The 22,501-nt window shown below is 42.0% G+C and overlaps 2 protein-coding genes across 2 annotated transcripts in view; one reads left to right on the top strand and one right to left on the bottom strand.

Moving 5' to 3' along the window:
• Positions 1–10,187, bottom strand: part of CCDC83 (coiled-coil domain containing 83) — a 44,502-nt gene extending 34,315 nt beyond the window's left edge. Inside the window, exons 1-3 of the mRNA XM_040964158.1 lie at positions 10,105–10,187; positions 9,716–9,795; positions 3,160–3,278 (exon numbers count right to left, since the gene is read on the bottom strand). Coding sequence (XP_040820092.1) covers positions 3,160–3,251 — 92 coding nt within the window. The 5' untranslated portion in view covers positions 3,252–3,278; positions 9,716–9,795; positions 10,105–10,187. The remainder of the gene's footprint in view (positions 1–3,159; positions 3,279–9,715; positions 9,796–10,104) is intronic.
• SYTL2 (synaptotagmin like 2) overlaps positions 1–22,501 on the top strand; it is a 171,045-nt gene that overhangs the window by 7,344 nt on the left and 141,200 nt on the right. The gene's annotated exons all lie outside the window — the stretch shown is intronic.

Genomic DNA, 22,501 nt, shown 5'->3' with positions numbered 1-22,501 from the left:
ATTCTGTCTCCTGGGAGCCAGGAGATCATCACTCATGGAGTATGGCACAGCACGGCCTTTGCTGGTCCAGGCCGTGAGAGGATTTATTCATCGTTAACAAAGGGACAAGGACAAAGGCAGGGAATGTTCAGCTTCTATGTTGCACTAGATCATGGGAAATGATTTGCATGGCAAATGCTTGCCTCTGCAAACCGCTGTGAGAGAGGAGGAGGACTGGCCTGGGGTTGACCCAGGAGGGAGAGCAGCAGCTGGAATTGAACGCCATCACTGTCAACGTGGGAGGAAACTGACGACCAGGCTGCGTTCACAGCCTGCCTTCTGTCCACCTCTACTCAAAGGATATGAAAAAACTTTCAGTTATGTTGAGAAATTCATGTGAATAGTGCTTAGTTATTATTTAGTGTTATCTCAAGTAGAAAATACGAGAAAATTGTTAAAAGCTGTTTCCAGCGAATATTAGTATTATGGCCCTTTAATCCACAGCCCTCTGGTAAAATAAATAAATAAAAAGCATTTCTGATTAAATAATAAATGAAACAAATCCCCCCAAGCTATATGTATATGTTTGGGGTCTCTGAAAAGATATAGATCTTCCCAGGATGTGGTTTATAATGATTCTTTTAAAGATTTAGTCACTGGGCCCCTGCGTGGTAGCCTAGCAGCTTAGGTCCTCATCTTGCATGAGCCAGGATCCCACATGGGCACCAGTTCTAATCCCGGCAGCCCTGCTTCCCATCCAGCCCCCTGCTTATGGCCTGGGAAAGCAGTCGAGGACGGCCCAAAGCCTTGAGACCCAGAGGAGGCTCCTGGTTCCTGGTTTTGGATCAGTGTGACCGTTGTAGTCGCTTGGGGAGCGAGTCAGCAGACAGAGGTTCTCCCTCTCTGTCTCTGTGTATCTAACTTTCCAATAAAAATAAATAAATCTTTTTTAAAAAATTTAGTCACTGACATCATTCCAGCCTTGTGCTCTTCCAATAAATGGCTCCCCATTTCCAGACCTCAAGTGTTCCGTTTGGTGTGACCTTTGACTAAACCAACAGCGGGTGTTCCTGCTCAGTGTCCGTTATTCTCTCTCCTGCTTCCTTGGCCGTGGTAAGCTGCTTCCGATCCTAGTCTCTTTCTCCCAGAAGGACTTCTCTCCACCACTCAAACCTGTTCTTCCCAAGATCAGCCCAAACATGGCGTCCTCCATCTCTACCTAATGCCTCTGACTACGCCAAGCCCTTTGGTTTCACCATTTTATAACATCCTTCTCTTTCATACTACTTTCATTATATATACATAGTTTTTTTTTTTTTTTTTTACAAAAAGCTTGAGTTTGTCATTTAATGTCTCACTTCTGCTTCATCAGGGCAGGGATCATGTTTTCCTGTTCACTGCTGTACTCCAATATCCAGTATTTGTCTCAGTTGGTAAACACTCAAGTACTTGTTGAATGAGTAAATTTCAGTCTTATTTGGGAAAAGGCTAGCATTGAGCTGTTTTCAAAACATTATGCACTCAAAAACCGACCCAGTGCTCTCATCAATGGGTTTATTATTTATTAATTGGAATAAAACATAAGCACAGAACAGGTGTCATGTTTAGCTTTGCCTCCAAGTTCTTAACATTAAGTATAATTGTCTCTGAATCACTTGAATTTGATGTGTAGCCACTTAGAAATAATGTAAGTTGGAAAGTTAAGGATATTTCCTTATCTTTTCTTCTACAAACGACCACTAATCATTCTGTAGTATTTTAAGAGGTTAGGTCAGAAAACTGTCATATGGGGGATGGAGAGGTGACCAAAAATGCAAAGGGTTTCAGCCCAAACCACAACAATGAAGTTATTTCATATCCACTGCTACACTATGCTATAGTCAGTTTCAAAAAACCTTAAAAATACGCACTGAGAAGAAGGGTGTATTTATGTCTCCAACTCCGCTCTGTTCTTCTGGTACCTGTTGGGTGCATCATCTCCTTCTGGAATTATGGTGAGTCTTAACAATGATTCCGTTTACATATGGTATAAAAAGTCATATGTAGGCCAGAGTCAGGTGGAAAGCGTAAGTCCAGGTGCTACACAGGGTAATGCAGAAGACTATGATTCACAGTCTCTTAGTATATGTTGCATGAACAAATAGAAGAAAGAAGCTCCAAGTCTCCAAACACAAAATAATGTCAAAGAAGAGAAAAGGGGGACCAGCATTGTGGCATAGTGCATTAAGCTACTGTCTATTTCAACAACATCTCAAGTGGATACTGATTAGAGTCCTGGATGCTCCAATTCTTACTCAGCTCTCTCCTAATGTGCCTGAGAAGGTGATGGAATATGACTCAAGTACTTGGACCCCTGCATAACTTGGCAGACCCGGATGAGGCTCCTAGCTTAGGCCTGGCCCAGCTCTGGCCATTGCTGTCATTTGGGGAGTGAACTAGAAGACGGAGGATCTCTCCCTGTGTGTGTGTGTATATACCTTTGTCTTTCATAAAAACAAATGCAGCTATTCAGATTTGTTTTATTCTTACTTGAAAAGCAGAATTACACAGAGAGAAGGAGAGAGAGAGAGAGAGGTTAGTCTTCCATCCACTGGTTCACTCCCCAAATAACCACAATGGCTGGAGCTGATCTGACTTGAAGCCAGAATCCAGAAGCTGCTTCTTCTGTAAGCTTGGAACTAGACTGGGTGTGGAACTTCTGGGACTTGAACTGGTGCCCATGTGGAATCCCTATGTCACAGGTGACAGCACTACCTGCTGTGCCACAACACTGGTGTCTGCTTTCATAGCTTTTACAGCTGAAGTACAGGGAGGCTAAGGGACTTCCCCTGCACTGGATACCTTAGCGTGGAGTCAGAGTTCTGCCTTGAGGATCTCGTTTAAAGATCACTACAAGTTGTAATGGGTCAAACTCTTGCTCTGAGCGCAAAATAAACTGAATAATACATGGAAAGCACCCAGGAAAGAGTGTCAGACCTGGTGGATATCCCTCCCCGCTGAATGCAGGGAGTATTGACCTCAGAGCTGTGCAACTTTCCCTGTGCTTTGGCCCTGCTTCTATAAATAATTACAGAAATAAGAGTACTGTGAGAATTCTAAACAAAGGATCATGTAATGCACGACAGAAAAAAATGTGTAGAGGAATTTCTTGGAAACAAAACAAAAAGAACACACACTTACTGATAGTCTAGAAGGGCTTCACTTGTAGGCAGTTTGTTTTCTTTTGGCTTATCTTGTGTGTCTTTTTTATTTGTCTTCCCTGTGTTTTCCATTGTGCTGGTTCACTATGAGAGATATACCTGTTTAGAAAAGAGACATGGCAAAAGTGAATACGTTCTCTATTGTCAGTCTACTTGTGCGTAGCTTAGGCACCCCTGGGGTTTAATTCAAAACTTGTGTTTCTATCCTGACTGCTTCCATGTTCTGATATTAAACATCCACCACAATGCTGGAACATCCTGAATCAATTGGATTTTTCAGTCTGGTGAGTTGCCTGTCGAGCCCTGCTGCAGCATTCCTTCCATCCAAAGCAGTCTGACAGCTCAACTCTCATGGTACTGGTCTACCTCCACTGTCCCTACCAAACTCCTCGAAGGCACTTTTCAATCTTTTTATTTCTTCACGGAGTTTGATAAAGTGAAGTACACATACCAGCAGCTCAATAAATGTCTATTCAGTTTTTAGTGCTTAGAACCAAACCAAGCCAAAATATTCTATATGCACCAAGAAGCCAGGATACAAAAAAAAAAAAAAAAATTAGAACTAGGATCTAAGGAATTAGATTTGGCCAGTGTTGTTATCAAAAGTAAATAAAAACAAACATTGATGTGTCTTTTAAAATGGATTGGAGATTTACAATGATAGTAATGTCATATTATTATTAACAATACTTTCATAAGCTTTTCATTCCTTTGACCCTAATAGCATATCAACGAAATCTCTAAAAGGGAAAATCAGAACATACTGCCCACAGATGTTTGTAGTAAGCAGATATACTTCATGGATTTGATTTCAATACAAAGGTTTGCTTTTCAGAAAGCGGTTTTATTTAATAGATTTTTATATTTTAATTTCCACTAATCTCAAAATAAGTGCTTGTCAGTCAGTGTGTTTCTGGTTTGGGTTGGTCGAAAGAACGTTTCTACCTTTGTAATTACTTGCTTAAATGGCTGTGGGGGTGATGTCATTATTGTGTATTACTGAGTTTCCAAAACCCAGCAAAATGGATACATGATAAATCCAGGGTGAGTGAATATATTAGTGAATGACTGAATTAGGCAGCCATGTGTTTTAATTTTAGGTCCACCACCTGTTTTCTGTGTGAGCTTGAGTTCTTCACTGGTAGACAATTTGACTTCTTGAGGTGGCCTGTCTTGTTTACACTTTTGATTTGCTTAGCCCTTTTGAACTGTGTGTTCATCAGCTGTAAGGTAGGAACTGTAACAATCTTTTACTAAGAGCTATTGTGAAACATTAAATAAGCTAATATGCAACGTTTCTAGCATAGGGACTGACATATAGAACTCACATTAGGAGTGTTCCTCTTTCTCTTCCATTATAATTGCAAATCATGCTTCTTCAAATTCCAGGTAACTATAAAGCAGAGAATGTCTGCCTGCTGCCAAGTACCATCTGTGGCAGCACCAGGCCATGGGATTTGCTATTGAAAGCCTTCGTTGTTAATTTGGATCACTCAGTTGGCAATTTATGTGAATCTACTTTGGCCACTCAGATCCACAGTGGAAATGCTCACTGAAATGAAAATGTATTTCTCTACAAACATGCTACTCATGCATCCAGATCTCTTTGTGTCTGAGATGTTTGTAGCCAAGTGAGCGCATCTCTGAATGCAAATAAATTCAAGTATATACGAATGCAAATACTTTTCAGCTGAAAAGCACACAGGTGACAAAACAAAAAGATCTCATAAGTGAAGCCAGGGTAGCGGAGTCTTCTTAAGTATGAAAGCATTGAGAATAATTCATCAAGCTCCATAACAAAGCCTGTCATCATTTTTACATCACAGCTCACAGAAAATTACCAGCTAAGAAAAAATCGCTCTTTTGTGTCAGATGTGGAGGCAGATTTTCACATTATTTTCTACTTTAGGATTAGAATTTTTAACTCAGCTGTTGTAGAAAAAAAAATAGCATGCTGATAAATGTTTTCTTTTGCAAGAATAATCTCCTACTTAATAATGATTGTGTTATAAGATCTTACTTAAAATTAAGTCAGATGTCAACCCTAATCTCTGAGAAATAGGGACGAGATCGAGTGTTATGGTCTCCACCTGTGGTACCCATGTGGCGTTAGTGGAAAAAGGATCTCATCTTGCTCAATTACCTCAGTTACCTGGCTCTTCTTAACTCTGACTAACGCATAATTGGCTTCCTAACTCCAGCTTATAGCACAGGACTTCAATAAAACATGAGGGAAAATGTGGATCCATTAAAGCATAAATGATTTACGCATAGACTATATTCAGATTCATTGTTTCAGACGCTCTCAAGAAAATGAGTAAGCCAATTCGATGGCTGGCCTGACAGCTGGATTTTTGCAGTGAGCTAATTAGAGTACCTCAACATGTGCTTTTGTGTTTGATAATGGCCTGTAAAGAATAGGGACATTTATGGGCATTCACAGATCTACAGTTCCGACCTCTACCAAAGCTTTCATGTGTCAGGAAACGGTGAAAATTCTAAATATATGCATATATATTCACAAGCAAATGTTATTATGACACTAGAAGGTTACAGTATGATAATCCCTGACCAAGGGGCAGCCAACCTGTCACTGCAAATACCTGATGCCTGTTCTGCGCATGCTGATTCACCCGGCCTTCAGTTACAGAACATAGAAGAGACAAGATCCCTATTTATAACAAAGGATCATTCTGTAGCACTTTTTCAAAGGGAGCAATTCTAAAAAGATGTTTGTGTTTTGTTCTCAACTCTCTTTGGGTGCTCAAGACCTACATCACGGGATGAGGGCACTGAGCAACCAGGGTTGGAAAGATTGCAGGTGTCCAGCAATTCCAGATCTACTCCAAAACCACTTTCTAAAAATGTTTCCAAAATGTTCCCCAAATACTTCTCAGTGAAAAGAAGTCTACTTAGTAAAAGGGATACATATATTATAATCTTTAAATGTGCTGTTATCCCATAGTGATTTTTTTAAAGGTTTATTTATTTTTCTTGGAAAGGCAGATTCACAGAGGGGAGAGACAGAAAGAAAGATCTTCTGTCCACTAGTTCACTCCTCAAATGGCTGTAACAGCTAGAGCTGCTCCAATCCGAAGCCAGGCGCCTCTTCTGGCTTTCCTACTTGGGTTCAGGGTCCCAAGGTTTTGGGCCATCCCCTACTGCTTTCCCAGGCTATAAGCAGGGAGCTGGATGGGAAGTGGAACAGCTGGAACACAAGTCAGCATCCATATAGAATGCGAGTATTGCAAGAAGGAAGATGAGTTGAACTATCGCACCAACGCTTCTCATGGTGATTTGACTGCAAAATTACCCACACAGCAGAGTCTATCCCTGCGGATCCATGCTTAGGACCAGGTTCAGTATCTAGAGAGCTCCCAATACCTCCTCTGACTTCTCTGGAGTAACAGGGAACCAGAGGCTGCTTCCGCCCTCCATGCTATGTGGAATCAGGGAGGAATGGCAATTCTGCTCATTACCAAATGTTTTATGTAAATGTATATTAAAGCAGAAGCATTTATCTGGTATTACTAATAATGACTCAAGATCAGAATAAGAGGCTGTTTTGTCTCAGTGAGTTAAGACGCCAGTTTGTGACGTTGGCATCCCAGGTCAGAATGCTCATTTGACTTCTGGTGGCTCTGCCTCTGATCCGGTTCCCTGTTAACATGCCTGGAAAAGAAGAATATGGCCCACCAACGCAGACCCTTGCCACGCACATGGAAATAGGGTCTGGAAAGGGTGCTGGAGGCCCAGCCCTGCCATTTGTGGCCATTTGGGAATTAAATCAGTACATGGATAATTATCTTTATGCCTCTCACATAAATAAATGATAATTATTAAAAAAAAAAAAAAAGGTTCTGCTATTGAAACCTCAGGAGCAGGATCCTCTGAGCATGCCCCACATCGGGGACCCTGGGATGGTATTGGGTAGCTGTCCTCCATCCCAGGGTGCAGAGGCATTTGGGAGGTTGGGTGTGGCTTCTTTCCTTGTCTTCCCCCTCCGCCCAGATACAGGAAGGAAAAAAACAATGTGGAAATAGTGATCTCACCCACCTTCCTATAGCCTTTGACTCTTATCACCCTAAACAACTATGTAAAAATCATCAACAGTAAAAATAATCAATAGTGTTTTTTTTTAAAAAAGTTCTGGATAAGGTTCCATCAAGGGACAAGAATATGAGGTAGTTAAAACTTCTCTGTATGAGTGTTGGGAGTTATGGGGTCCACTGTAGGCTAAGCCATATTGACTACATAGCCTTGCACAAGCCTAGACTAGATGGAATCGGAGTTGTAATACTTGTAAAAAACAATCTAACTTTAAAGACACAGGCCTCACTATAGTTTCACTTGAATAGCTGAGATACATATATATTCAAAAACATTCATGACACTCATCTTCAGAAAAATGTAAATGGTTTAATGCTGAATAACAGCTACTTCAGCAAACACGCATCATTGAGAATTCAGAGGCGGATGCTGAGAGCACACGTGGATCTCCCAGGGACGGAAGCTAGATGCTCCATAGATGCTTCGCTAAATGGCCTGAAAGCCACGCACACTCGTCACCTTTACCAGTGTCCCTGCTTATCTGCTCAAATTTCCTTGGTTTGGAAAGTAAACTTACAGTTAAACTCAAAACTTTCACTGACACCAAAACATTTTTAACCTAAAAATGCTCTCCAGCAAGTTACAAAGAGACAATGCATTTGAAGCCTTCCAGTAGTAACAACATAGCTGAAAATTTAGTGAATTTTCATGGGATATATTGACAGGGAAATATATGTATGCATATATAAATAAATATATGTATGTATCGCTCCCAAACAGCTGGTGTTACATATAAAATTCATCCAGTTTGCAGCTGTGATAAAATCATACATTCAGATCCAGGTATGTTTAAATACCTGGATGAATGTATTTCTACCCTTGATGATGGCCACCATATTAGCATGCATTCTCTTTAGCAATGCGAATCTTGCAGCCCATGGTACACCTCTGTACTGTAGTTCCCAAGTTATACTGGTTCCTTAGCTTTCACGTGGGCCAATCTTGTGATCCAGAATTACTAATCGTTTAAAATGCAACCTATTAAATGAACTTCTCTAGTAATCAGAACTATGCTTCTTCCAACTCTTGCTGTCCTCCAACGTTAGAAATGTTAAAAGAGAGAAGAAATATAACTATGAGCACACTCGCAATACTTTTGTATTCTGATGGCGAAGGAGAACAAAAAGGCTTTTCTTGCTCGCTTCCCAGAGCAGCAGTGTATTCACTCACGGCCGGTCAGCAGGAGCCGGGCCCCGCAGGTGGCTGCCAGTGAGTCTAGGGGCAGCCACCTCACGCGAACAAAGAGCCTCGTATTGTATTGTGTTCTCTCTCGGCCTTCGCAGGAATCCTCTTTCTTTTTAGGCTTAGTGGGGCATCTCCTCCATCTCCTACCACTTCCTGAACTCCTTCTCTGCCCAGTGGAACTTTTATGGGGAAAGAGGTGTAGGAGACAAAACACACACACACCCCAAACAAATCCCTACAACAAACTACCAAGGGTTCCCTTCAGAAGGCCCAGGAGCACCCAGGCCAGGGTGTTGAATACACCTTGCAGCTGTAAGCGAGGGAGAAAAGCCACAGAGCTCACAGAGCATGCGTGAGGTGCCCACCGTGGAGAGGCACTGTGCTGACAAGGACATGCAATCAATAGCTGGGAATTCAGAAAAGTGCTCAGAGGAGCAAGATCTAGACAAGCCTAGCTCCTCCACAGAGACCTAAAACTCCACGAGGCTTTCTTCCTCCCTCCTTCTTACTGTCAGGGTTATTATAGAGGCTTCAGGGTTTGGGGAAACTGAAACAATCAAGTCCCCTACAAATGCAGGCATTGCAGTAGAGCCCTGTCTTCCTCAGGCACCCCAGAGACTGCCTGAAAACCCATATAGTACTGGGCCCAGCACGGTAGCCTCTTGCAGTTAAAGTCCTCACCTTGCATGCGCTGTGATCCTATACGGGTACCAGTTCTAATCCCAGCAGCCTTACTTCCCATCCAGCTCCCTGCTTGTGGCCTGGGAAGGTAGTAGAGGACAGCCCTACTGGAACCCTGCAACTGCATGGAAGGCCAGGGAGAGGATCCTGGCTCCTGGCTTTGCATCGGTGCAGCTCCGGCTATTGCGGCTGCTTGGGGAGGGAATCAATGGACAGAAGACCTTCCTCTCTGCCTCTACTCCTCTATGTATATCTGACTTTCCAATAAAAATAAATATGTTCAGTACTGCACTTCTTACACACTCACACCTATAATAAAATCTCCTCTAAAATTAGGCACACATTTGTCCATCACTAATAGAACTTTAACAACATACTCTAATAAGTCATTTTTATAACTTTAAAAATGGCGTATTTTGAATTTTTCTCACTGGAATTTTGAATTATTTTCCAACCAGCAGTTGACACCAGAAACCCTCCCTTTCCCGCAGATAAGAGGGGCCAGGGCATCAATGTGCTACGGACCGGGACCATGTGAGGGTGACAGGAAGGCCACAAACCTTAGTCACACCAGAGTGTACCCTCCTAGGGCAGGTACTCTAAGACAGGCAAGCAGCCATCCAAAGTTTCCACTGCAAAGCTGAAAGAGAGACATGGGTTCACATTTTGTTCAGTTTTTAAAAAGTCTGCGCCGCTCCCTGTGGGTGGTTAAAAGGGGATAACTCTAAGTGAGACCCCACCCGGGAGCCCCTAATGGGTGAGGAAACCAAGGGGCTGGACCCTGGACCTCTCTGGGGCCAAACCCCAGGCGGAGAAGATGGGGAGGCTGACACTCTACAGGGTCAGCTAGGAAGGAGTCAGGGGACCGGCGAGGGGGCCAGCTGGTTTCCCCACATCCCGTGGACCACTTCCAGGCGCGGACACCCGGCCGTGGGCCCACTGCGCGCACCACTGTCCCTGCCTCGGGCCAGGACAACCTGCTCCGCCGCAGCGACGCCCTCGGTTTCCACGGCGACCGGCGTCCTCACCGCGAGCGACGTCGTGCTGAGCGCGCCACCTGGTGGCCGCCTCAGGCAAAGCGTCCGGGCGGAGCGCCGACTGCCGCCCATTTCCCACCAGGCTAATTCTGTCCGCACACAGGCGTCTTCGCTGCACTGCCTTCTTTCCCATTGTCTGCTTCAAGACAGTTTCATACGTCACCGGAACCCCTGCATCTGCCAAATACAGCCTCGTTTGTGAGGGGAAGACGGAGGCAAGCTCTCTTCCGCCTTCGCTCTATTAGTAAGGTCACCTGCTTGGCGTTGTTGAATTCTTGGATAACTAATCGCACGTGTTTTGAACCATGTCGTGTTATATACTCATCACACATAATAAGAGAAGGGAACTGAAGCAGACAGATACTCGTTGACTGGGTGGGAGAGGTTTTCTCATCAGTAACCGTCATCCAAGAATGAACAGTTTGATACAGTGTCTACAGACCTCTCTCTGTGAGGGCTCTATGTCAAGTACGAATGATTTCTGTGACCTGCGTTTCTGGTTAAGTGTTTAGATACTTGGTGTTCCTTAGTACTTTGGGACTGATGGGTAAAACAGGACAAAAGAAGGACAAAAAAAATTACCACCATATATTTTTTCAAAGCATGAAGTTTTAAAGTCAAATGGCAAAACAATTCGCGAGTCCTCCACACTTTGAATTCATTCCCACATCATTTCCTATAAATCTTAGGCCTGCTTCTTTTACTACAGCCTGGGCCCATCGTCAAAAAATGTGCTTTTGCCGTATCATTTGTCTTGGGTGTAGTTTTTCTGACAATGTTTGCCAGTTGGTGGTCCAAGAGTGAAACCAGATAGAAACCGTTTGCCGTTTTTCCTCATCTGACCTTGATTTTTCTGTTAGCCTTGCCATGTTGAATGATGGAGAAACAGAGGTTGGAAAGTGTCTAGGACAGAGAAACCCAAATATGCTGTTTCTGGCGAAACCACAAAGAATCTGGTATGAGCAATTACTAAACGTTTTATACCACATTTTACATCAGTCTTTAAAAAAAAATACATGTTTTTTAAAGTTGTAGACATATCTGTATGCATTGCTAGCTGTTTTCACTGGATTACTGTCTTTACAAGCAGACCCCAAGGAAGCAATCAATGAAGTATTAACATTAAATCTTATCATCGTTTCTAGAGATCTGAACTGCAGATGAACTATTGGTTTGGCAAAATGGTTCTAACTTCTAATAAATCAGGCATTCCTGAAGCAAAGTTAGTTTTGAGAAACAGAAAAACTGTGATGTAATTTCTTATCCAAACCTTACTTCTGACAAATTACAAACATTTAAATTGGTGCTTTGCAAAAAAAAAAAAAAAAAAGAAAGAAAGAAAAAAAGAAAGAGAGAAAAGAAAAGAAAAGAAAAGAAAAGAAAATATCATAAAGTAATCTGTTCTTCTGAGAGCAAAGCAATTTATAGTATCCTTAAGAGGCATGGTGACAAACTTACAGAGGGCATTCTTTTTTGACCCAATGTCCATTGTCATGTCGCAATATTATAAATGAGAACTGTCTCCACTTTACAATCTTTGTAAGGGTCACAATTTGTCCCTTAAGTCTGGTGCTATGTCCTTGAAATTCACCTGATTTTGCTTTTGTGTGTTTATATTTGAAAGACAGATCAAGAGTGACAGACAGCCAGCCAGCAAGCTAGGAACTCTATTTAAAATCTTCATGTGTTTCTACTTGAGCCATCATTTTCTGTCTTCCCAGGAACTCTAGCAGGAAGCTGGATTGGAAGGGGAAGCAGGACGTGAACCCAGGGACTCTGAATTCAGATGTGGGTTTCTCAAGTGGTGACCTAACCCACTGTGCCATTACTGATGGCTCACCCCACCTTGTGTTTTTCATCTTAGTTTGCTTGAATACCTAGAACCTTAGCCAAAAGATAGCACATATCTTTTCTTCACTCTTATCTTCTCTGCCTAACTCATTTTTGAAGTTACTTGTACAACCACTTTGTTTTTATCTGAGGGAGGGAGAATTTAGAACTGTGAGCCAGCACCAGTTTTCTGTCCCAGAAACCTTGGCCGGGTGATGATATTTGTGCCTGAGGAATTTAGTGCATGGCATTATGAAAGCATGCAGCCACAATGAACTGCCTGTGTGCATGCTATAGTTTAAAAATATGACCACAGATAATAAACATAAAGATTAATAACACACAGCAAAAAAATTTGACAATAGGTTTACATGGTTGATTACTTTGGTCAAAACTATTGAGGTGACCAACTCAAGGAGGAAAGAATAGGTTTTTTGTTTTTTTAAAAAAAGATTTATTTATTTTCATTTGAAAAGTAGATTTTACAGAGAGAAAGAAAGAGATCTTCCATCTGCTGGTTCATTCCCCAAATGGCTGTGATGACCAGAGCTGAACTGATCTGAAGCCAGGATCCAGGAGCTGCTTCTGGGTCTCCCATATCAATAAGGGGCCCAAGGACATGGGCCATCCACCACTTTCATAAGCATAGAACTGGACTGAAAGTGGAGCAGCCAGGACTTGAACTAACATCCATGTGGGGTGCTAACACCGCAGGGCAGAGGATTGATCTGATGTGCCACCACATGGCCCCTGGAATGGTCATTTTTCAGCATATGCTTCTGTAACTATGGTTGTTCTATTTGGGAAAACATTGAGCCTAGAATCTGACCAAAAACTATACAAAAATTAGCTCAAAATGAATCATAGACCCAAATTTCAAAGCTAAAAATATAAAACATCTGCAGTAAAATGGGAGAAAATTTTGTGGTTTTGGGTTGTCAAAGGTTTCTTATATAGGAAGAAAAAAGCATAATTCAAAAAATCATGCTTTATCCAAATTTCAAAATTTCTGCTCTGTAAATACAAGAGAGCCATCAGCAGTTTGGAAGAAAATATTTCAATACATATGCCTGCAAGAAGACTGATATCTGAAATTTATAAATAGCTTCTAAAGCTGAATTATAAAATAAAATGGCCAGTTTAATAAGCATTCGATGAATGATAGATTCATGACCAAATGACACATGAGATGATGCTCAGTATTGTCAGTCATCAGAGACAGGAAAACAAAAACCACACTATGATGCCACTACATACTCATTAGAATGGCTAACATTTTTTAAAAAAGACTAAAAAAACAAACAAAAACAACCAAACAGAAACCTTGCAGACAATACTGTATATTGATTAAGATGTGGCCACTTTAACATTATGTATTGCTAATTTCCTAATTATTAAAACTTGGTTATAATGAAGGTTTTTTTAAAAGTCTTGGGATTTTTCTATATGTAAGAACATGTCCTACACAAAGTGACAACGTGTCTTTCTTTTTGCCAATTTAAGTACTCTTAATTTCTCTTGCCTACTTGCTCTGACTTTGTCTTCCAGTCCTAAGTTGAATAAAAGAGATCAAAGTGGACATGCTTGACTTGTTCCCCAAGAGGGAAAGCCTTAATCTTGTCCCCATTCCATGTAATGTGACCCATTGACTGGTTATAGAAGCCTTTTATCATATTATGTATATATATCCCTTCCATACCAAATGGTTCCTTCATGTTTTTTTCATGAAAAATGTTAAACTTTATGAAATGCTTTTCATGCATCTTTTGAGATGATCATGACTAATGTGCTTCATTTTATTGTTGTGTGATGTATCACATTTATTAATTTATGTGGCTAAGTCATCCTTGTGGCTAAGTCATCCTTGCATCCATGAGATAAATCCCACTTGATCATGGTGATTCATGTTTTAGTGTGCTATTGGATTTGACATATGAGTGTTTTGTTGAGCATGTTAGTATCTGTTTATTAAGGAGGTTAGCTTGTTGCTTTGTTTTTCCATTGTGTCCTTGTCTGGGTTTGGTGTCAAGGTAATGTTGTCCTAGAATGGTTTTGAAACATTTTCGTGGGTCCAGCCCATTAGCAATCTCATATGGGTGCTGGTTCATATCTCAGCCGCCCCACTTCCCATTAAGCTCCCTGTTTGTACCCTGGGAAAGAAGTCGAGGATGACTCAAAGCCTTGAGACTCTGCATCCTCATGGGGAGACCTGGGAAGAAGCTCTGGGCTCCTGGCTTTGGATTGGTTCAACTCCAGCTATTGCAGCTACTTGGGGAGTGAACCAGTGGGCAGAAGATCTCTCTTTCTGTCTCTCCTTCTCTCTGTAAATATGAAATTCCAATAAAAATAAATAAATCTTTAAAAAATTTTTTTTTCACAGCTTTCAGTTCAGTTATGCTGGAGTGTAACTGAACTTCATTATCCAGTTTATATTAAAAAAAAAAGAAAGCAAGTAAAAATAACTGCTTTCTTTTAGGGGAATAATTTAAGAGAGCTTGTGTTGTCTTTAAATATTTGATGTAATTTAGCAGTGAAACCATCTAGTCCTGGAGACTTAGTACTGATTGAATCTCACTACTTGTTGCTCTATTTAGGTGTTATATTCCTTCCTAATTCAGGTCTGCTAAGTGAAGTGTGGCCAGGAATTTGAACATTTACTTTAGGTTATCAGAGTTTATGGCATGTAATCGTTCTTTTTCAAAAAATGGACAAAATGATTTTGTTAATTTGAGACTTCTCTGTTTTTTTCCCCCTTGATCGATACAGCTAAAGGTGTGTCAATTTTGTTCATCTTTTCAAATAATCAGCTCTTTCTTTTAGTTTTAATCTTTTTAGTCTATTTTATTTTTCCCAGCTCGAGCTGGGCCAGTCCAAAGCCAGGATTCAGGAGCTTCTTCAGGGTCACACGTATAGGTACAAAGGCTCAAAGTCTTGTGCCGTGCTCTGCTGCTTTCCCAGGCACGTTAGAAGGACCTGGACTGGAAGTGCAGCAGCCAGGCCTCAAAGGGGCACGCATATGGAATGCTGGTGTCACAGACAGTTGCTATTACATAACATTGGCCCTTAGTTGAGAATTCTTGATGTTTGGTGGCAATAAAACATTCTACATTGAACAATTAGTTATTTTCCAAGTGTTAGTAAAGTGACATTTGTGACTGTCTTCGCAGAAATTCTAGGCAGTGGGGCATATTTTCTGTGTGCTCTGGACATTTTTGCTATTTTAATACTAGATGGCACTGCATGTTGAAACTTACCACAAGTCCATATTGATGTTCTTTTGTTGATTCAGTCCTAGTTGATACCCCAAGCACAGATTTGTTTCCAAGCTGCAGTTGTATTGGGTCAGAACAAATATGGGATGTGTCTAAAAAAGTATTAGTCTACCTTGCATATCTCTTCTTGTTGCTAAGATAATTCCAGATGGCTAGTCCTATTACCACCAACACTACAGTGCTGGATCACACTTGATTGTACAGCCTACCAACATCAGTGCAATATGGAGGTAGCAACAAATTCTACACTCTGTTGTGGGCTGTTGGCTACTGAGGAAGACTTACAGGCCACGGTCACTGCAACCAGCCACAGGTGATGCTGCCTGGGATGGAAGTCTGTTCTAATGGGGCCACAGACAACACTTGGCACTGAATCAGATCTAGATACTCTGCAGGCACTGTCTTGACAGGGATTGTTAACTCCTGTCCTTGGTTGGACTTTGTCAGCCTCTCACAGAATCCCAAGGAAGTTGTATGCTGCTTGGATGTTCTTAAAGTTTGGAGGAGTGGAATAAAGTTAGCTTCTTGGCTGACCAGGCTGGTACTAAGCTGGGTCATAACTGGATCTCATAGCCACCAGGTCTCATTCAGTCTTGGGTGTGCATGATAGGCCCACATGGGGCTGGTAGTGATACACACTGAAAGGAGTCTATCCGGTCTCAGTGCAATGGCTCAGTGTTTAAATCCTTGCCTTGCAAGAGCTGAAATCCCATATGAGCACCAGTTTGTATCCCAGCTGCTCCACTTCCCACCCAGCTCCCTGACTGTCTTGAGAAAGCAGTAGAGGATGACCCAAAGTCTTGGTATTCTACATCCACATGGGAGACCCTGAAGAATTTCCTGGTGCCTGGCTTCAGATTGACTCAGCGTTGACTGTTGCAGCCACTTAGGGAGTGAACCAGCAGATGGAAGACCTTTCTCTTTGCCTCTCCTTCTCTCTGTAAATCTGACTTTCCAATAAAAAATAAATACATCTTTAAAAAATCCCATCTCACCTGGGCACAGCACCTTGAGAGAATTTCTGTATACTGGCAACAGCTTTGGTTAGGGAAGCTTTTGGGTTTCATCTTGATGGGCCTGGCCCTGAACTTCAAGGCAAAAGATGTAAGCTTCCTTTTCTGCCTCTGCCCAAGAAGTTAAGGTCTTGCTCCACTTTGTTCTGAAGTTAGGGGAATGATGATGCAGGTAATCTCCTTGCCATCTGGCCAAGGACAAGCTTAGTCTTCAGAAACTCTCCTTGTTTGCCCCCTGGCTTTTATCATGGGATGCCTGGAGCTTGGTTTCATGTTTAAGATTTGTAATGAAATTTCTTTCCTATCTCTGAGATGTAGGCAAGATGTCTTTCTCCTTGTTGTGCTACTTGGAAATAGAGGGGTGATGTGGGCCATGCTTTCCTACCTGCTTTCTTCTATGTACCATTTCTTACTGCTACACTACAACCAGGCTCTGTGGTCTCTAACCTGGCTTCCTTAGCTTTTGTGAAGTTGCTTGATATGTAAATATTTGTTCAGATTTGTGTGTCTATAAAGAGATGATCATTGCAGCATCTTGCTCTGCCTCTAGGATGAGTTATTGACACATAAAAAAAACCATGAATGTGTCACAGAATGATTTAGGTAGGTGAAGAAACCAAGTGTAAGCAAAATCAACTGTATATTATATAAAATTGTACCCAAATCTGAGAGCAGACTATTGTTGAACTGCTTGGTGAACATGTTGACTGAAAAATAAAAGAGAAAAAAAAAACAGGATGGAACTTTCTAGAACAAAGAAAACACTGTTTTAACTGTGGTAAGGGCAGATACAAGAATGCACACATTTGTTAAAACTCAATGAGCTGTATATTTAACACAAGTGAATTTTTAGTGAATGCAAATTATACATCAGTAACATAAAATTCTTAAGAAAATCCTCCAGTTTTTCTACAACCATACCACCCTGAACATGCCCGATCTCATCTGATCTTGGAAGCTAAGCAGGGTTGAGCCTGGTTAGTAATTGGGTGGGAGAAAATCCTGCAGTACTCTGAAGGTTTTTTTGCATCAAGAGGTGGAGTCTGCATTCCCTTTTCTTGGATCTGGGACTCTTACTGCTTCAACCAATAGAAGGACAGGAATGACTCCATGATATGTGTGAAGCTAGGTCACAGCCAACTGCCTTATAAAAAGCCCATCTACTATGAGATGACTGTTCTGGAGGGACCAAATACAGACACTGTGGTCAATTGTTGAAGTTGTGCTTTTAGTTCATGAAGTGCCTGACATAAGGGTGAAGGTAAATTGGACCCTCACAGTCACCCCAATTATCAGCTAAATGATGCTGCCTTGACCTGAGTTGATGCCACAAGGATCAAGGGAAAGTCTGTGAGATAAAACAATGTGTTGTTTTAAATCACATAGGTTTAGTAGGGGGGTTAATTATCTATTACTGCACAACAAATTACTCAAAAATGTAGTGATTTGAGACAATGGTCATCTATTGTCTTATAGTTTCTGTGGATCAGCAATTTAGGGGTAACTTGATCAGGTAGTTCTGGTTCATGAGGTCAGATGTTGGACAGAGTCTATCTCTTGCTTGAAGAAGCTTTCCATTTACAGCTAGGGAGGGGCAGTCAAGTCAGTGGGAAATTACAACACAGAAGGATAACCTTCAGAGTAAGGCCGAGAGTAGAGTGTCTTAGAAAGTGCACCCAGTCTCAAGGGTAAAGAAAGGATTCCTAGAAGAAGATAAAAAATACAGAAGTTATTCAGTTTGGGGTGTTACATGGGAATGTCCAGGACAGAGGGCATAGTATATGCAAAAGCCTAGAGGTGAAAATGAAAGGGATGAGATCTTAACAGAGCTAAAATGGTTTGTTGTGGTTAAGTAGTAGGGTCCCAGAGACACATGAAAAGCAAAATAAGAGGCAGAGGCAAGCAGTGACAGATCCTGATGTGTTCTCTGAGCAGTGCTAAGTGTGAGCTGTGCTGTGATGACGAAAGTGTACTTTGGCTAGTGTGCAGGAGGGCCTAAGGGTCAAGGCAGGGTCAGGTTCCAGGTGAACTTCACTGACTACAGTTCCAGTAGGCTTAAGGGCCTCTTTCTCTGGTCCAGTTTCTGGTCCATGGAACGTGTCTTGGGCTCTGCGCTTTGCAGAATTATAGTGGCTGTCAAAAACAATGACCTCACTAAGTTGCCAGCTTGCCTAATCTCTGCAAATTTCTATGACTCAGGTGAGATGCCCACCCACACATTGAGAAGCAGTCTAAGAAACTACCATTAGCACAACACTGGCAAACGTATTTAAAAAAAATTAGCTCATGTGAAATCATACTACCTCACCTCTAGACGATGAGGCCATATAAATTCTAACCACTGTCTTTTATGAATTGTGCTTGCTTGCATTTTCAGAATTTAGCAGCATTGGCCAACCCAAAGAAGTTTCCTACGCTTTTAAAACAGAGGGTAAAATCAGGGAGCCGACACCATGGCACAGTAGGCTTAACCTTTGTCTGTGGCACAACCTTCATATGAGTGGTGGATTGAGTCCTGCCTGCTTCACTTCCATTCTAGCTCCCTGCTTATGGCCTGGGAAGGCAGTGGAGGGTGACTCAAGTCTCTGGGCCTCTGCACCCATGTGGGAAGAAGCTCCAGGCTGCCGGGTTTGGACTGGCCCAGCTTTAGCCATTGCAGCCATCTGGGGGGTGAACCAATAGATGAAATATCTCTCTGTTTCTGTCTTGTCTTTTCTCTGTAACTGTGAAGTTTAAAATAAGAATGAAGTAAATCTTTTTTTAAAACAAGAAGGAATAACCAAGTTGTGGAGTACTACCTACATGGTTTATATAGTTTTGAGGATATAGTAATTATTTTGCAATTTACATAGCACATTATCTAAGAAAACCATTGACAAACAATAATCATAGTTATTATTCTTTTTTTAAAAAAAATTAAAAAAAAATTTATTGGAAAGTCAGATATACAGAGAGGAGAGACAGAGAGGAAGATCTTCCGTCTGATGATTCACTCCCCAAGTGAGCGCAATGGCCGATGCTATGCTGATCCGAAGCCAGGAGCCAGGAACTTATTCTGGGTATCCCACATGGGTGCAGGGTCCAAAAGCCTTGGGTTGTCCTCGACTGCTTTCCTAGGCCACAAGCAGGGAGCTGGATGGGAAGTGGAGCTGCCGGGATTAAAACCGGCGCCCATATGGGATCCTGGGGCGTTCAAGGCGAGGACATTAGCCGCTAGGCCACGCTGCTGGGACCCATAGTTATTGTTCTTAAATGAAATGAACAAAGAAGAAGGCAGCTGTACATAGAGAAAAACTGACTCAGACAGGGTTATGCTCCCTCGGTTGCCAGCAGGGGGACCGCTTGGAAAGAAAGCTGTGCATCTGAGCAGCACTGGGAGTAGTTGTACCATGAAGTTGAAAGATCTTTTTTTCTGGTTATTGTGCCATTTGTACAATCTGCTGAGACTGAGAGATATAGTTTACAGAATCACATTTTGTTCATGTTCCTTTTTTTTAGGATTGATTTAATTTATTTGAAAGGCAGAGAGAGAGAGAGAGAGAATCTTGTATCCAGTGGTTCACTCCCCAAATGCTGTAGCAGCCAAGGATGGTTCGGACTAAAGCCAGGAGGAGCCAGAAGTTTCTTCCAGGCCTCCACTGTGGGTGCTGGGACCCAAGCACTCGGACTCTCTTCTGCTGCTCTTCTAGGTGCATTAGCAGGGAGCTGGATCAGAAGTGGAGTGGCTGGGACACAAACTGGGGCCCATTTGAAATCCCATATGGTAGCTTTGCCTGCTACACCACGATGCCATCCCTAGCGCTTCTTAAGAACATGAAACTTGGAGTCAACAGATTCTTCTGCAGCTGTTTACTAGTTGAATGGCCTTGAGTAAGTTACTTTGTCTTTCTGAACCTGAATTTCTTCACCTGTAAGGTGAAGATAACATAGCATACCTCTTTGAGTTATTCTAAAGAGTTGATTAAACTCTGCATACAATTCTTGGCACGCAGTAGGCTGGCTGGTAAGTAGGAGAATATGGTGCTCTTCGGGGTCGTGTTTCCCATGTGGCTGGAGAACCTACCTGGCTAGTGTCTATATTGGATGGGACCCAAACACGCATCTCTGACCCAGCATCCAACTAGTACATCTAACTACCTACTCAGCATCAATTAGGTGTCTCACAGGAACATTATACCCCAAACTCATTATCCCCTGCCTTCTTGAAACTATGTTCCATATTTAGTACACAACACCAACCTTCGCTTAGCTATTCAAGCCTAGAGACTGGAAGCATTCTAGACTGTTTTCCTGTCCTTATCTCTACATCCAATGAACTTTCAAGTTTTTCCTGTCTACTGAGAGACTGCTTAGATTAAATGTTTTGTTAGCTTTTGTACAAAAATGTTGAACAGTTACTAGGCACTAAGGCTTGTTCCACTTTTGTTCCAGTGCTGCTTCTCTACCACAAAGGCTTGTCAAAGTTCTCATGGAACTTGTGTATTATGAAAAAACTATGCATGTGTTTCAAAAGTTGTTGCACATACAGATTCTAAACATTTCCTGAGTTGTCTAAAGGAATAGCTTCCACTTGCTTATACTGAATCCATTTCTCCCCTCCCCTCCAACTTACTGCCACAAGTTCATTCTCTTAGTTAAGACTTTAAATGGCTTCTATCACAGCCCTTAGAACTCCTGTCATGAAGGACAAGTCCTTCCCAGACTCTGGCACACCCAGGTTTAGGTCAGGCCTTCTGTGATACATACCCAGCATTGGTTGAGTTTCCTTAGCACTTGATCCTAAGATTAGGGTTTGAAAGCAAATAGTTTAGTTGGGAAGTAATGTCAGAAAGCTGTAATAGGAAAAATGGGGACATGAGGAGGAAGAGAAAGAAGCCAGACCAGGGGACAAGAATGAGCAAATTACTAGGAGATGGATAACTGAAGCTGGATTTCCCTGGGAGCTTTGGAACTCAGCAGAGACCATTCTCAAAGTCACCCGTCCAGAGAACAAGGAAGTCAGCACTGAACTCTCGTTTGTTTGAGGACTGTTCGTGAGACACTGATCCGCAGCTTCTGCACCCTTCTCCTCTGTAGACTTGCCTGGTTGGTGCTGGAGTGGTGGTGGTGGTGGTGCAGGAGTGTCTACTGTAGCTGCCAGAATGCATTTTTCCTCCCCTTTATATCTCTCCCTACTCTTGGAATGATGTATTTGGTGCTGATCTTCCCAGCTCATCTGTTCCCTCTGCCGTCTCATCCACACCTGGAAAAAGATGAATACGTTTGTTCTTTTCAAAGAGTCACCTAGGCATGCCATGCTGTATACCCAACATGTAAATCAAACATACATAATAAAAGCTTAAAGTTATGTGACATCCTCATCCACAGACATCACTGATGTTTCTGAACAATAGTCGAAGTCCTTGCAAACTTCAAACTTTAGATGTACATTCTTATTTCTTTACAACAGCTATATTTCTAACACCCCTTTTCCAGATCTAGGCAACTGCACTTGTTGTGCTTGAGATTGGGAAGATGAAACAGGCACAACCCTGCTGGCTGTGTGACAAGCAGGCTGAGCCCCAGGAATCTGGAGAGGGGTTCCAGGTGGTGGTCCACCTGAATACAAGCAGGTGGCACCCCGGAGGATGGTGCCATGCAGCTCAGAGTTTATCTTGTGAATGCCGAGGAGCCAGGGACTGGTTTCTGGCTTGCCAAAACCAAGACTACAGAAAGATGAAATAGAACAGGAAGGACTAGAAGTGGGGAGGAAGATGGGAGGAACGTGGTCTGGGCAATATGGCAGACAGATGTGGGGCAATGCAAACCTTTTGATGTTGGGCACTACTAGACTGGTGGGGTAGTATAAGAGGCACTACAGTGAATGAATCAAGGTATAAACAGTGGGACATGTATTCTCGACTTTTATCTAACTACTTCCCAACCCCTTTCCTGTTATTCTATCTTTGAAGTGATTTCTTAAAGCAATAATGAGGTGTTTGCAAGAGAAACAATAAACATTCATAGACAATCTCTGTAAATAATTATAAATGCAAAGTCCCATGCCTATTAAAGCCCTTTATTTTTGTATGTTTATAATGAATGTGTATACAACACATGGCTTTCCCTGAAGCCAAGTAACTGTGCTTGCCTTTAAAATTTGAATGTAAGAAAGAATTCCTTTCAAGTGCTTTGTATCTTGATTGTGACATTGG

The sequence above is a fragment of the Ochotona curzoniae genome, unplaced genomic scaffold (assembly GCF_017591425.1).
Source record: "Ochotona curzoniae isolate NIBS_2020 unplaced genomic scaffold, NIBS_Ocur_1.0 scaffold_3223, whole genome shotgun sequence".
In the NCBI taxonomy this organism is placed as follows: domain Eukaryota; kingdom Metazoa; phylum Chordata; class Mammalia; order Lagomorpha; family Ochotonidae; genus Ochotona; species Ochotona curzoniae.
The sequence above is the reverse complement of the archived record's forward strand: the minus strand, read 5'-3'. Positions and strand labels throughout refer to the sequence as shown.